Here is a 15,827-nt window from a genome sequence, read left to right as displayed (position 1 = left end):
AGCTGGGCTCAAGGGGCCGAGGGGGGGAGCTGGGCTCAAGGCGGGAGCCGGGCCCGTGGGGGGGAGCTGGGTTCAAGGCGGGAGCCGGGCCCGAGGGGGGGAGCTGGGCTCAAGGCGGGAGCTGGGCCCGAGGGGGGGAGCTGGGCTCAAGGCGGGAGCTGGGCTCAAGGGGCCGAGGGGGGGAGCTGGGCTCAAGGCGGGAGCCGGGCCCAAGGGGGGGAGCTGGGCTCAAGGCGGGAGCTGGGCTCAAGGGTCCGAGGGGGCTGCTGGGCCAGGAGCGGGGAGCCGGGCTCAACTTCACCTGCTTATAAAAACAGAACAAAAAATGGCCAATTCAGCTCCATGATTCCAGGCAGGCAGGCAACACTTATCCCTTGGAGCGCTCGGACTGCCGGCCCCTGGCTGCCCAGAACCCTGGGCCATCTCTAGTGCAGATGTGCAGCAAGGTGACCATATTTCCCAAAGGGAAAACAGGACACTGTGTGGGGCTAGCCTAAGCCCCTCCCCCCCCCCAGCTGCTTGTCCGAGCCCCCCACCGTTCCCCGTGTGGGGCTGGCCCCCACACCAGATTGGGGCTGGCATCGCTGCTCGCCCGAGCTCAGCCTGGGCCCCGCCCCAGCCCTACCTCCCCCCTTGCGGTGGGCTGGCATCACTGCTCGTCCCCCTGCACGTTCCTCCACACAGGGATTTGGAGCAATCAAATTTTTGAATTGCTCCGTTCCGGCTCTGCTCCAGCTCCGGGCATAAAACCTACTGGTCCATGCTCCAGCTCCGGGCTCCGCTCCAAAGCCCTGCCTCCACACCCCAGATTTTTGGCAAATATGGGCATTTGTCCCATTTGCTCTGGCCTACTGATCACGTGGGCTGGGACAAATGCCCACATTTTCCAAAAAATTCGGGATGGCTGGAACAGGGCTTAAAAAAGGGACAGTCCCCGCCAAAACGGGACATATGGTCACCCTAATGTGCAGAGATCCCAGACAGGAAGTTTTGCCCTGCGGGAGGCCGGGCTCTGAGTTAGGAGCCAGCTATAGAGAAACAGCACAAAACCTTTTTAAGTCACCTGGGTCCCTATTGCTCCAGGTCAGTCACAACTACGTGGTGCCTGTAATATCCCACTTCCCAGGCCCAAAAGGGTTAATTCTCAGGGTCGATGGAAGTCCAGAGAGGGGCTGCCTCTCACTCTGGGTCTGTACAGTGCCCGCCACAATGGGCCCTAATCTCTGCTGGGAGCTACAGTGCTATTGCCACAACCAATAAACAGTAACCCCTAAACACTGCTATGGAAGATAAATGGGACTATGGGATAAGCTGCTACCTCTCCATGGGCCTTTGCTAAGAAGAGCCACCGAGGGGCTCCTCCCGCATGGGACTGTCCATCAGGGACATTCCCTGCCCGGATGGATGTGCCCGGATCTGCTCACACAGTGGAGGGAGCCATAGAGCTCAGCTTTGAAATCCCTGGCGCTAGTGCCTTAGACCTCTCGGCGATGCTCTTCCTCACTGAACCAGGTCCAGCTGATTGCAGGAAGAGGCCCCCAAGCTTTGTGGTAGAAAGAGAAAACCCCCTGTGGCTTGGCTTTGAAGGGGCTGGGACAAATTTCACCAAGAATAAAGAAATCAGCAGGAATCTGTCTCAACTCTCATGAATGGGGACATCTGATGGAAATTCTGTATGGGGGCAATATGGGGTAAGGCCCCAGGCAGGGCTGAGCTAACACTGCGGTGCTGGAGAGAGCTCTGTAGGGGGCGCTATAGTCCATTCCCCTGCCTGTGAGAATGTGGGGGTGCCAGGGGGCAGTAGTTCAGACAGAGCTCTTTCCTTATCCCAGAGGAGAAGCAGCATCTGCCCTAGCAGACCCCACTGCTGTGCTTCCCCAGGGGTGAGGCATCGCTCAGGCTGACAGTGGGTGACACAGCATAGGCAGCCGTCCAGCCTATTCAGCACCACATTGTCTCCCGCTCACCGCCCCACTGAATTACAGCTCTGGAGTTGGCACGCGCAGAGTCTTTGCGCTCTTGGTTGGGTGGAAACGGGGCTGTTATCCTCCTGGCGCTGGGTGCGTGACCACACTGGGAGCTTCCCAGCTCTGGCTGTAAACATTGCCAGGTGCCTGTGCCCTGAGCCAGAGCCGAGACTGCAGAGAATTCCTCTAAACATTAACCAGGCATGTGGTGTGAGCAGACCTTGCCTGGTGGAATGCAAACACCATTCTGCTCTTATCAGTGCGCAGCAGCCGTGCCCTACACACCCCCTCCGCCACAGCTCCACATTCCTGCCTGCATGTTAAATGCCATCACCTTCCCCAGCAGGAACGTCGCCAGCCTGCCTCCTGGGCCTGCTGAGCTAAGCTGCCCCCCAGCCTCACGGGGCCAGGGGTGGAACAGCCCCATGGGCCCCATGCACAGCCTGTTCCTTGGCAGAGCTGTGGGCTCCCTGCAGTGCCGCATTTCCTCTCTGCTCCCTGCCTGTGCACAGAGATTCTCCTTGCTTGGGCCTGTAGAGATGCACATGTTCTCTGGTGATGGGGCAAGAGCAGCACCCACTTTTCCCCCCAGGCCTCCTGACCCACAATTGACCCTGGGGCTGACGAGGGGAGCCAGTCTGGCCAAGGTACTGACTACCCCACTCTGGAGAGGGACCAGATGGCCTAGCAGGGCTCCTGCGACCCATTTCTGGGATTGTCCCCTTGCTGGAGTCCCCTTGCAGGGCTGGGTCAGGGCCATGGGGGGCAGCAGGAAGCCGAATGGGCGCTCACAAGAGGAGAGAGCACCAGGGAAGGGGAACAGCTAACGAGAGGTGGGCTCACCACATCCTAACAATGATGCCGAGTGTGACTCCACCCTACTGACAATCCCACCGGACCATTGCTGGCGGCATCGTATGACACAGTAGGCTCCGGGGCAGAGGCTGGCAGGCCAGAGGGGGCTGTGGCCCTACGGATCAGTTTGGGGAAGGCGGAGGGTTAGCATGGAGACAGCCGACACACAGGCTGGTGAGAGGGAGGGGTGGGGGCACCAAGGCACTCTGCACCTCCGGCCAGGAAGGGAAGGAGAGCAGTCCAAAAAGCCTCCTGGCTCAGAATCCCAGCAGAGGCTCAGGCAGGAGCTGCTCGGTGCCAGCAAGCGTGTGCTGAGGCCTCTCCTCCAGCACAAGGTCAGTTCTCATTAAAACACAACGTCGATTCTTCGACAGCAAAGGCAGCCCAGCGTCCCTCCTCTGCCTCCGCAGCTCTCTCCAGCACACGGCAGCTGTTCTGCAGAGCTGAGAGCACCGAGTGCTTCAAACCTTCATCCCCGAGCCCTCGCTGCCGGCTACCAGACCACAGACTGCTCGGAGAGCCACGCAGGGTATGTTCACATTGCAACAACACCCGTGTCTGGCCCGCAGCAGCTGAAGGCTCACGGGGATCAGGGTGCGGGGCTCTAAAACTGCAGGGTAGACATATGGTCCAATGCTGGAGCCCAGGCTCTGGGACCCTCCCACTCGAGGGGTCCCAGAGTCCGAATGTCTACGCAGCAAGTTTAGAGCCCTGCAGGCGGAGCCTGGATCAGTTGATGTGGGCCAGCCGCAGGTGTTTTACTGGAGTGTAGACACGCCCTCACTGCCATGCAACACCCGGCAACCACCAGCAATACAGGTCCCACTCTAACTAGACCCATAGAAACACCATGCCTTGCTCCAATACCCACTTTCAACTGACACCAGGCTCCATTGCCTGCCGACGCCCAGGGCCCAGCTCCATCGCCCACCCTCGCTGACACCCTCAACCAGCTCCAACACCTGCCCTCAGTGACACACCGTGCCCTGCTCTAACACCCAGCTGTATCACTCCATTCTCACTGACACATTCTACGCGGCTATAATACCTGCCCTTACTAGTGACAGACCATGCCCTGCTCTGACAACCACCCTCACTGATAACATGCCCTCTTCTAACACCCAGCTGTATCACACCCCCTCACTGATACACCGTGCCCTGCTCTAACACCCAGCTGTATCACACCCCCTCACTGATACCCTGTGCCCTGCTCTAACACCCAGCTGTGTCACATCCCCTCACTGATACCCTGTGCCCTGCTCTAACACCCAGCTGTGTCACACCCCCTCACTGATACACCGTGCCCTGCTCTAACACCCAGCTGTATCACACCCCTTCATTGATGCAGCGGGGGTTAGAGCAGGGCATGGTGTATCAGTGAGGGGATGTGATACAGAGGGTGTTAGTGCAGAGCATGGAATATCTATCAGTGAGGGGGTGTGATATACCTTGCCCTGCACTAACACCCGCTGTGTCACACCCCCTCACTGATAGATACACCTTGCCCTGCACTAACACCCGCTGTAGCTCTCTAGTCACTGAGCCCTATCTCAGCAGAATCCCTCTTTATCATGCACCGTGAGGGATCAGACCAGCGGTAACTTGTTTCAATCTGTGCTACCATAACTCAGCTCCTCTCCTGGCTCCATCCCTCCTGCTGTCAGTGCAGGCTGCACGCAGCCCTGCCTGTGCTCTGAGGCAGAAGGACGCTGCATTGACTTAGGAGCCATGTCCTAATGTGCAGCAGGCTCCAATCCCAAGCAATTTCTTCCTCCTGAGCAGTTCTGTGCAGCCAGCCAGCCTGTCCCCAGTACCTCTCCCGCCTGCAGCGCTGCCTGTCCCAGCACTGGAGCTCATCATGCAAGATCACGGCAGCTTGTCAGGCAGATGCAGAGGCAAGTGAGAGCCCCAGCCTGGAGCCAGCTGGCTGGGGCAGAATGAGGGAGAACCCGGAACCAGTCCTGACTATCAGGCCCACTGCACTGCAAGGGGCACTGAGGGGATGCAGCTCCTTCAAGTCCCCAGCTGGAACTGGCCTTGTGCTTGGCAACCACACGGGGCCCTGATTAGCTGGGAATTTTTACCTGGGAATTTGCTCCTGGCTTTCCAGACTCAGCAGCTCTCCCTGCCGGCAGCACTGGGGGATGGGGGGGAAGGTGAGCGAGCCAGAGTCCAGGGCTGAGTCCCCCGCTCCCAGGGACTGGGGCACACTCCAGGCCAGCCCTGAGGAGCTAGGCTGGGGGGATGGATGACACAGGGCCTGATGGAGCTTGTCATGCCTGCCTCCCCTGGTCCCACCACCTGGGTGTAGGGCTGGGGCTGCACCGGTTCCAGTGGCAGGCGCACGCCCAGCCGGGAGGGGGTTCCCGTGCCGCACGCCCAGCCGGGGAGGGGGTTCCCCTGTCGCACGCCCAGCCGGGAGGGGGTTCCCCTGTCGCACGCCCAGCCGGGGAGGGGTTCCCGTGCCGTATGCCCAGCTGGGGAGGGGGTTCCCGTGCCGTATGCCCAGCTGGGGAGGGGGTTCCCATGCCACGCCCAGCTGGGAGGGGGTTCCCGTGCCGCGCACCCAGCTGGGAGGGGGTTCCCGTGCCGCGCACCCAGCCGGGAGGGGGTTCCCCTGTCGCACGCCCAGCCGGGGAGGGGGTTCCCCTGTCGCACGCCCAGCCGGGGAGGGGTTCCCGTGCCGTATGCTCAGCCGGGGAGGGGGTTCCCGTGCCGCACGCCCAGCCGGGGAGGGGGTTCCCCTGTCGCACGCCCAGCCGGGAGGGGGTTCCCGTGCCACGCCCAGCCGGGGAGGGGGTTCCCCTGTCGCACGCCCAGCCGGGGAGGGGGTTCCCCTGTCGCACGCCCAGCCGGGGAGGGGTTCCCATGCCGTATGCCCAGCTGGGGAGGGGGTTCCCGTGCCGCACGCCCAGCCGGGAGGGGGTTCCCCTGTCGCACGCCCAGCCGGGAGGGGGTTCCCCTGTCGCACGCCCAGCCGGGAGGGGGTTCCCGTGCTGCACGCCCAGCCGGGGAGGGGGTTCCCATGCCGTATGCCCAGCCGGGGAGGGGGTTCCCGTGCCGTATGCCCAGCTGGGGGCAGCTGGGCCCCAGATGGACTCTCGCTGGAAGGGTCTGGGCGCCCCCGCCCCCACCCTCCTCCATCCAGCTCTCACCAGCGGCTGCAGTTGGTATAAAGTTTAGCCAGGCGGCAAGCACGCTGTGTTCAGCTGGAAACTGCCACGGGGCTCCAGCAGCGCAGGGGTTAAGCAGCAGCTGTCACATCCCCTTTGCGGGGAACTTGTGGCCAGCGGGTCCCGGGGGCTGCCGGCCGGCCCCGATCCAGGGTGCGGGGCGGCCCCGATCCGGAGCCCGGCCGGGGTGCGGGGCGGCCCTGATCCGGGGTGCGGGGCGGCCCCGATCCGGAGCCCGGCCGGGAGCCCCGCAGGGAGCAGCCGGTCCCGGTCCCGGTCCCGCCCGGCCCGGCCCCACTCACCGTCTGCTGCAGGTCGGGGATCCCGATGCGCACCACGATGGCGCTGGCGGCGGCTTCCTCCATGCGGGCCGCGGGCTCGGCGCGGGGGGCCGGGGGCTCGATGGTGGCATAGGGGGTCTCGTCCCGGGGGCGGCCCGCGGGGTCCCCCGGATCCCCGTCCAGCGCGCGGGGCGGGCGCGGCGGCGGCTCTGGCGGCGGCGGCTCCGGACTCTCATGTTTGGCGGCGGCGGGCGGCGGCAGCGGCATCCGTGCGGGCGGGGGGCGCGGGGGCGGCGGGGCCGCGGGACCTGGAGCCCGCACAGCGCAGCGCTGGCCCGGGAGAGACCGAGACAGAGACAGAGAGAGAGAGAGAGAGTCACCGCCGGGCCGGGCCAGCGCCCCCCGCTACCCCCAGGGGGTCCCAGCCCCCCGGCACTGCCCCCCCGGGGATCCCAGCCCCCTCCTGCCTAAAAACCCCTGGGGAATCCCAGCCCTGCACCCCAGGGGGGTCCCAGCCCCCCGGCACTGCCCCCCCGGGATCCCAGTCCTGCATCCCAGGGGGGTCCCAGCCCCCCGGCACTGCCCCCCCCGGGGATCCCAATCCCCTCCTCCCCACAGTGACCCCTGGGGAACCCCAGCCCTGCACCCCAGGGGGATCCCAACCCTCCCCATCACTGCACCCCCCCTGGGGATCCCAGCCCCCCCAGCAGTGACCCCTGGGGAACCCCAGCCCTGCACCCCAGGGGGATCCCAACCCTCCCCATCACTGCACCCCCCCTGGGGATCCCAGCCCCCCCAGCAGTGACCCCCAGGGGATCCCAGTCCCCCTGGCACTGCACATACACACCCTGGGGATCCCCGCCCTTCTGGCACTGCACCCTCTGGCATTCCCAGCCCACCTGGCACTGCCCCCCAGGAATGCACCCCTCTGGGGGGTCCCTGCCCGCCTGACGCTGCACCCCTGGGGAAATCACAGGATGGGGCCAGCCCCTGTCCCAGTTCCCTGGGGCTCTGCCAGCAAGACCCATTAGCTCTCCTCTCTCACGTTCATGGGGATGGCCAGCCTGGACAGGCCAGGACCCACCTAGCCCAGCCTCTGGTCTCCAACTGAGGCTGGGAAGGGGCAGCAATGGGCTAGCTTGGTTCCTCCTGACCCCCAATAATCAGGCTGGCCCCTGGCCAGGGGCAGGGTGTTTTACAGCCCTCCCCAACCTCTGGTCTATTTAATATGTACTGTTAGTGGGATGCTCTTGTTACCCAAGTCAGTGTTTGAGCCTTGGTTGAATCCTGCTAAATTGTTGGTCTCACTGCTGTCCTGTGGCAGTGAGTTCCACAGGCCGGCCGTGCGTTGTGTGAAAAAGTGTTTTCTTGTGTCAGTTTTGAATTTGCCCCTTTCATTGATGCGGCTCAGCGGAGTCCAGGCCAGAGCTGTTGTGCGGTGACAGGGCCCCTTGTCTCCCTGCACTGGGGGAACGTGAAACTCTCTTTCTCCATTAGCCGGTACCCCCATCACATCCCTGCTCATTTGGCTCCCCACAAAGGTAAGCAGGGCCAGTCCTGACACCCTCCAGAGATCCCAGCCCCCGATCGTCCCTGCTGCCCCTCTTTGAACTCCTCTGATTCCTCACAACCCCTTCGGGTGATGGAAGGAGTCGGCCGGCAAACAGTGTCAAGGAAGGGGGCCCATTCCTTCCCTCCATCCCTCTGTTTCCTCCTTTCCGCCCCTCCTCCCTCCCTGCCGTAAATGTCATGGAGGGACCAGGCTGGGCTTTCCAGCTGCTGGGGGGCCAGAGGCCACAGTGAGAGCACTATCAGGCTCCAGCCCCACTGGATTTCCAAGGGAAAAGAACTCCAAGGCTGAATTTGGACCCTGGCATCTGTTAACCCTTTCAGTGCTTGAAATGTTTACCAGCCACTAAGCAAAAGCTGGTGGGACTCCTGCAGTGAGGATAACAGTGACCCAGGAGCACTGCGCGAGTCACCCTCCAGCCCCATGAGTTACTGCACTGCATGGAGCACCTCCCCACGGCCACGCCAGCCCCGACTCCGTCCCTCCCCATGCCCATGCCAGACTCTGACTCCGCCCCTCCCCATGGCCACACCAGCCCCCTGACTCCGTCCCTCCCCACGGCCATGCCAGCCCCCCCACTCCTCCCCTCCCCACGCCCACGCCAGCCCCCGACTCCGCCCCTCCCCGTGCCCATGCCAGACTCTGACTCCGCCCCTCCCCATGCCCACGCCAGCCCCCAACTCCTCCCCTCCCCATGCCCATGCCAGCCCCCGACTCCGCCCCTCCCCATGCCAGCCCCCGACTCCGCCCCTCCCCATGGCCACGCCAGCCCCCGACTCCACCCCTCCCCACGGCCCCGCCAGTCCCCGATTCCGCCCCTCCCCACGCCAATGCCAGCCTCCCACTCCTCTCCTCCCCACGCCAGCCCCCGACTCCGCCCCTCCCCACGGCCACGCCAGCCCCCCACTCCGCCCTTCCCCACGCCCACGCCAGCCCCCGACTCCGCCTCTCCCCACGGCCACACCAGCCCCCGACTCCACCCCTCCCCATACCCCCACCAGCCTCCCACTCTGCCCCTCCCCACGGCCACACCAGCCCCCGACTCCGCCCCTCCCCACACCCACGTCAGCCTCCCACTCCTCCCCTCCCCACACCAGCCCCCGACTCCGCCCCTCCCCACGGCCATGCCAGCCCCCGACTCCACCCCTCCCCATGGCCATGCCAGCCCTCGACTCCACCCCTCCCCACAGCCGCACCAACTCCTGACTCCGCCCCTCCCCACACCCCTACCAGCCCTTGACTCCGCCCCTCATAGAATCATAGAATATCAGGGTTGGAAGGGACCTCAGGAGGTCATCTAGTCCAACCCCCTGCTCGAAGCAGGACCAATTCCCAACTAAATCATCCCAGCCAGGGCTTTGTCAAGCCGGGCCTTAAAAACCTCCAAGGAAGGAGATTCCACCACCTCCCCATGGAACCCCTAATGCAAACATGCAAAGTCACTCTCTGCACCGACGCGCTTATCCTGGTGCCAAGCAGCCGCCACCCATGACTGGAACTGGGGCCATCCCCAGTGCCACCAAGGTCCAGCTGAGCAGAGATCGCAGGACTCTGCCCGTTCAGGAGAAGGAGCTCCGGGGCCAAGCAGAGCTGGGACTCAAGGTGTTAATCAACTTTGTGCTTTGAGGCTATTTCTGTTTGAAGAGTGTCAAAGAGCTGAGGAGATTTACGGGATGGCCTGGATCTGTCGAGGAAATAATTAATGGCCCTGCCCCCAGCCAGCCAGCCCAGAGGCCGGGGAACTGCCTGGGTTGGCATCAATGAAAGCTTGACCCCAGATTTAGCCTGGCTCTCCCAGCTGGTGCAGGGTCTGCTGGGAAAGCCGTCGCCAGGGAGAAGGGGTGGGAAGATCATTCCCTGGGAGGCAGCGTCTGTGGACACTGAAAGCCAATGTGCCCCGGTGGGTATGTGTGTCTCGGTCCCCTGTGCATGTGCCCCAGAGTCCCCAAAAGCTCAAAATCATAAGTCAAATGCCAAAGAACCATGAGATTAGGCCAGGCCTCGCGATGCTAGGAAGCAGTTCTGCAGAAAAGGAGCTAGGGGTTACAGTGGACGAGAAACAGGATATGAGTCGACAGTATGCCCTTGTTGCCAAGAAGGCTAACGGCATTTTGGGCTGTATAACTAGGGGCATTGCCAGCAGATCGAGGGGTGTGGATGTGACGAACTGGGACTGTCCTTAATGTGGTCTTTGAATGCTGAGTGGGGAGTGCTGGCTGGGAAGACAGGGGAGTGTGGCTAGGATGGTCTGCATGGGGGGATGGGAGACTGGCCGTGAGGGAGAATACCTGAGCATGTAACGTGAGAACCCAGGAAGGGGTTAGAGGCCAGGTGACACCTTTGCCTGGGAAACTGAACAAAGGCTGTGGGAGGGGTCGCTGAAGGGAGAGTTTCAGAGCTGGCTGGTGGGATGGCTGGGAGGCAGACAGGGCTCTGACCTCCCAAGGGGGCTATGGTGCCCTGAGACCCCAAGATGGACCTAACTGGGGGGGATCCTGTTGTCTGTGCTTGCAAGACCTGTCTTGGACTGTGTTCCTGTCGTCTAAATAAACCTTCTGCTTTACTGGCTGGCTGAGAGTCATGGTGAATCGCAGGAAGCCGGGGGTGCACAGCCTTGTGCCCCCCCACACTCCGTGACAGTGATCATTCCCCTCTAGTCGACATTGGTGAGGCCTCATCTGGAGGCCCCAGGGGCCCCGTGCAAAATTCCCGCCACGCAGAGCTCAGCACCTCATCTGGAGTACTGTGTCCAGTTTTGGGCCCCACACTATGTGGAAAAATTGGAAAGAGTCCAGCGGAGGGCAACGAAGATGATTAGGGGGCTGCAGCACATGATTTATGAGGAGAGGCTGAGGGAACTCGGATTGTTTAGTCTGCAGAAAAGAAGAATGAGGGGGGATTTGGTAGCAGCCTTCAACTACCTGAAAGGGAGTTCCAAAGAGGATGGACCTAGACTGTTCTCAGTGGTGGCAGATGACAGAACAAAGAGCAATGGTCTCAAGTTGCAGGGGTGGAGGTCTAGATTGGATATTAGGAAACACTATTTCACTAGGAGGGTGGTGAAGCACTGGAATGGGTTACCTAGGGAGGTGGTGGAATCTCCTTCCTTAGAGGTTTTTAAGGCCCGGCTTGACAAAGCCCTGGCTGGGATGATTTAGTTGGGAATTGGTCCTGCTTTGAGCAGGGTTGGGACTAGATACCTCCTGAGGTCCCTTCCAACCCTGATAGTCTATGATTCTATGATCGTGTGTGCTTTGGGCTGTCTGGGTCCCCCCTGTCCCCCGCCATGAGTGTGGGGCAGTCACGGCTCTGCCGACCCTCCCACATGCACGACTGAGATGGCTCTGGCCCTGTGGCAGGAGCTCTCACAGCCGCTGGATTGTGCAGAGCTTCCAGCTTCTCCCGAGCCCCCAAATGCTCATTAATTCTGTGCCCCCATCCCCAGACCTGCCTCCCACCCAGCCGTTATTTCTGCCCCTAGCACCCCCCTCACTTCTCCCCCCCCCCCAGCTCCAGGGGTGATTCTCTGCTCTGGGTGGGAGAGCAGCTGGCTCCTTCTGCTCCCTCCCCTGGGGGGTGGGAGAGCCCTGCCGGGGGCTTGCAGCAGTTCTGATTGGCTGCTCTTCCCCAGGAGGCGGGACAAGGGCAGCCAATTAGAAGGGGCTTTCCCTGGGTCAGCTGGAAATCACTTGAGGGCTGGCACTTCTCCCAGGCTGGGTCTACCCAGGGCTCCTAGCAATTGCCCCAGCGCAGGCCCCGCCCAGGGGTGGGCCAGCATGATCAGAGGGACACAGGGGCTCCTATGGGGCGTGGCAGCTATGACAGCCTTTGACCAGCTCCAGAGCAGACAGCGCAAACCTGCCCTTGCTCAGGCGCCGGGAAAGCCCAGAACGACAGGTCAGTCTAGCACCTCCCGGGGAGTGGAGGAGCGGCTCCTGGGACCCTGGCACACCCTGCTTCTGGAAGGGGACCTAGTGAGGAAGGTGCAACTGAGAGAAGCAAAGGGGAAGCCCCAGGGGCCCCGTGCAAAATTCCCGCCACGCAGAGCTCAGCACACGGCCCAGGCACCCTGTGCAGCTCCCATGGGCTGTAGCCCTCTGCCAGCCCCTGGACAAGCAGGGCCGGCTCCAGGCACCAGCGAAGGAAGCAGGTGCCTGGGGCGGCCAATAGAAAGGGGCAGCACGTCCGTCTGTTATTGGGGCGGCACGTCCAGATCTTTGGTTGCAATTTAGTGGCGGGTCCTTCACTCCCTATCTTCCTCTTCTGCGGCACTTCGGTGGCAGCTCAATCGTTTTGTTTTTTTTCTTCGCCACTTGGGGCGGCAAAAAAGCTGGAGCTGGCCCTATGGACAAAGGCACGGCAAGGCAACAGTTCCTGTGCGGAGGAAGAATGCAGAGAAGAAGCAGGAGTCGCCAGGTGACTCATGGGTCTGGGACGTGGCGAGACCTGTCCTGGAGGAGAAGATCTCGGGGGCTCTGGGGAAGAGGCAGAGTGAGGGGGTGGGAAAGAGGCTTGTAGGCGGAAACACCAGGGCGAAAGTAGGGCTGTCTGGTAGTAGCAGGCGAGAAGGAGGATGAAATGGCCAGTGACTCACACACGGCTGAGACCCAAGCTCCTGTCTGAGGTCTCCCTGCAGTACAAAGATAACAGAAGTTTGGCCAGGGAGGGAGCAAGGAGGAGTGGACAAAGATAGCTGCAGAACAAAGGGCTGGGGAGGGAATACAGGGGAAGTAGGAGCATGAAAGGCAGCTGCTCTGCGCTAGATGCAGCAAAGATGAAACTTGCCCTGTGCAGAGGGACAGTGGAAGGCTTTGCATCCCTGGGGCCTGAGTGGGAGCAAAGCGCTGCCTAGGTTTGTGCACAGGGGAACGCTCACCCTAAGAGACAGCTAATGATCTCTGAGTGCTGCTGGCCGGAAGGCATGGCCGGTGGGAAATGGTGACAGCAGCAGAAAGGAGAGCAGCAGGTTCCTGGCATCGCCAGCAGGGCAGGCTCACGCTGGCCAGCGACACAGGCAGGCCTGCCTCTCGCACACAGCTCCACCAGAAGCAAGTGCTCAGCACCTCGGAAAACCAGGACCGAGGGTCTCCTGGGGAGCACCCAGGGTGCTGAGGCACCCAAACTAAGTGGCCACTTGTGAGCCTCGGGGGCCTTTCTCCCTGGAGTCCGTGGGAGATCAGCCTGAGAAGGGCGGAGATACAGCTGCGTAAGGAGCCCTCGCCTAGGGCCCTAGCGGCTACAGGATGAGCAGCATGCGGGGAGGGGCTGAGCCACATGAACAGGAGTGACTTGGCCAGAGATGGGTGGTGGACGGAAGTGGCAGCGGATGCACATGGGAAGATTCTCCTGCTCTGGGGCCAGCCCCCCAGCAATGCACCCCCGGGGGATCCCAGCTCCCTCCAGCAATGCACCCCCGGGGGATCCCAGCTCCCCCCAGCAATGCACCCCCACTGGGGTCCCAGCTCTGCCCAGCAATGCACCCCCGGGGGATCCCAGCTCTGCCCAGCAATGCACCCCCGGGGGATCCCAGCTCCCCCCGGAAACGCACCCCCACTGGGGTCCCAGCTCCCCCGGCAACACACCCCCGGGGGATCCCAGCTCCCTCCAGCAATGCACCCCCGGGGGATCCCAGCTCCCCCCAGCAATGCACCCCCACTGGGGTCCCAGCTCTGCCCAGCAATGCACCCCCGGGGATCCCAGCTCTGCCCAGCAATGCACCCCTGGGGGATCCCAGCTCCGCCCAGCAATGCACCCCCACTGGGATCCCAGCCCCCCAGCAATGCACCCCCAGGGGATTGCAGCTCCCCCGGAAACGCACCCCCACTGGGGTCCCAGCTCCCCCGGCAACGCACCCCCGGGGGATCCCAGCTCCCTCCAGCAATGCACCCCCGGGGGATCCCAGCTCCCCCCAGCAATGCACCCCCACTGGGGTCCCAGCTCTGCCCAGCAATGCACCCCAGGGGGATCCCAGATCCCCCAGCAATGCACCCCCGGGGCATCCCAGCCCCCCAGCAATGCACCCCGGGGCATCCCAGCCCCCCAGCAATGCACCCCCACTGGATCCCAGATCCCCCTGGCAATGCACCCCAGGGGGATCCCAGCTACCCCAGCAATGCACCCCCTCTGGGATCCCAGCTCCCCTCAGCAATGCACCCCCACTGGGATCCCACTTCTCCCCGGCAATGCACCCCCGGGGGATCCCAGCTGCCCCAGCAATGCACTCCCACTGGGATCCCAGCTCCCCCCGGCAATGCACCCCCACTGGGGTCCCAGCTCCCCCGGCAACGCACCCCCGGGGGATCCCAGCTCCCTCCAGCAATGCACCCCCGGGGGATCCCAGATCCCCCTGGCAATGCACCCCAGGGGGATCCCAGCCCCCCAGCTATGCACCCCCAAGAGAATCCCAGCTCCCCCCAGCAATGCACCCCCACTGGGATCCCAGCTCCCCCCGGCAATGCACCCCACGAGAGGATCTCAGCTCCCCCAGGCAATGCACCCCACGAGGAGATCCCAGCCCCCCAGCTATGCACCCCCAGGGGAATTCCAGCCCCCTAGCAATGCATCTCCGGGGGGGGTCCCAGTCCCCCAGCAATGCACCCCAAGTGGGGCTGGGATCCCATTTGAAAGTTCTCCCTCATGCTAGCAGTGTCACTACTCCACATACAGGCAGGCAATCTTCACCGCACGATGACAGACGCGGTGCAGAGAGACTCTAGGGGAGCCTGCTGTTTGGAGGGATACAACCTCCCAGGAAACACACCATGTGGAGCTGGGAGGAGATGCCTGACAGGGGCCAGCTCTGGGCCCAGCCTGGATTTTTTATTAATGATCTAACGGAAAGAAGTAAAGAGCACAGTAATGAAATTTGCAGTTGATACTAAATTGGGAAGAGCTGTAACTAGCAAAGAGGCAGGAGAATTAATATAAAAGGCCCTAAAGAGCTTGGAAACAAGGGCGGGAAAGAACAGCACAAAATTCAGCTTGGAAAAATGCAGCTAATAGCTAAGGGGGAAAATAATCCGAAAGACAAATCACTGCTAAGGCTCGCGCTGGGCATGCTCACACCCTGTGCAGGGAAAGCCTGGAAGAGACCCAGGCATGAGAGTGGGCAACAAATTAGACCTGAAATCCACCAGGTCCTTGGGCTGACGGGTTCATGCCTTGGAGCAGGGAGGGACGTCCTGTGGCATCGGGACTCCCAGGTTGCATGCGGCGCCTGTTCTGGGACGCTGCATGCTGCTCTGGGCACGGCACTACCTGGAATGGCGTTAGATATTGAGGGGAACTGAGAGACAGCGACACACCGGATCCTTGGACTGTGGAGAGATGAAGGGCCAGGCGGCACTTGGGCACCAGGTCCCTGGGCTCTGCTAGTCACTTCCAAGGGGCTGTGCAGTGGAGTCACTGCCCAGTCCATGGAGGTGGGGGCAAACCCACCATGACTTGGGGACTGCCCCATGAGAGGGTCCCCATGGCGTTTTCTGCCCCACACCTCTAACTGCTTGGCCCCACTGATGCCCTTTTCTGTGAGCGTGAACCGGAGCACATGGCTCCCTGCTGTTTGCAGCATCCAGACATGTCACTAACTGTCTATTCACCACTTCTTCCAGACCTAATGAGGGGGTTGGGCAAGAGTGATGGTAAAGCTGGACCCTGCATCTCCTGGCTCCCTTGCCCCCAGCCTGGCTCCCTGCTGTCCCCTGGCACTACCCAACCATCCATCCCACAGATTCATAACCAAGTTGGCTGGAGTTAAGCTTGTGAGAAGATGTGGGAGCCTGTATCAAACGCATTACTAAGGTTCAGAGACATGACACCAAGTGGACTACCCTCCCTCACGGAATCTGTCATTTTGTCTGACAAGGCAGTGACATCTGAGCAGACTTGTTCTATCTGAGTCGGCTGCTTACTGCGCATGGTTCTGTTTGCCTCTTGTCACTTACAGATTTAATTTCTTTTCATATCTGTCGCGTTATTTCAC

General features: G+C 62.1%; 1 protein-coding gene across 14 annotated transcripts in view; it reads right to left on the bottom strand.

Annotated features, from left to right (window-relative positions):
- SHANK3 (SH3 and multiple ankyrin repeat domains 3) overlaps positions 1–15,827 on the bottom strand; it is a 703,681-nt gene that overhangs the window by 604,198 nt on the left and 83,656 nt on the right. For all 14 annotated transcript variants that reach the window (XR_010600169.1, XM_065589968.1, XM_065590128.1 and 11 more), the window contains one exon: positions 6,298–6,606. Coding sequence is in view for 13 of the 14 variants with exons in the window: in XM_065589968.1 (XP_065446040.1) it covers positions 6,298–6,543 (246 nt within the window). In the remaining variant the exon portion in view is untranslated. The remainder of the gene's footprint in view (positions 1–6,297; positions 6,607–15,827) is intronic.

This window comes from Chrysemys picta, chromosome 1, assembly GCF_011386835.1.
Source record: "Chrysemys picta bellii isolate R12L10 chromosome 1, ASM1138683v2, whole genome shotgun sequence".
In the NCBI taxonomy this organism is placed as follows: domain Eukaryota; kingdom Metazoa; phylum Chordata; order Testudines; family Emydidae; genus Chrysemys; species Chrysemys picta.
Note: the sequence above shows the minus strand (reverse complement) of the source record. Positions and strands in the feature narration are given on the sequence as shown.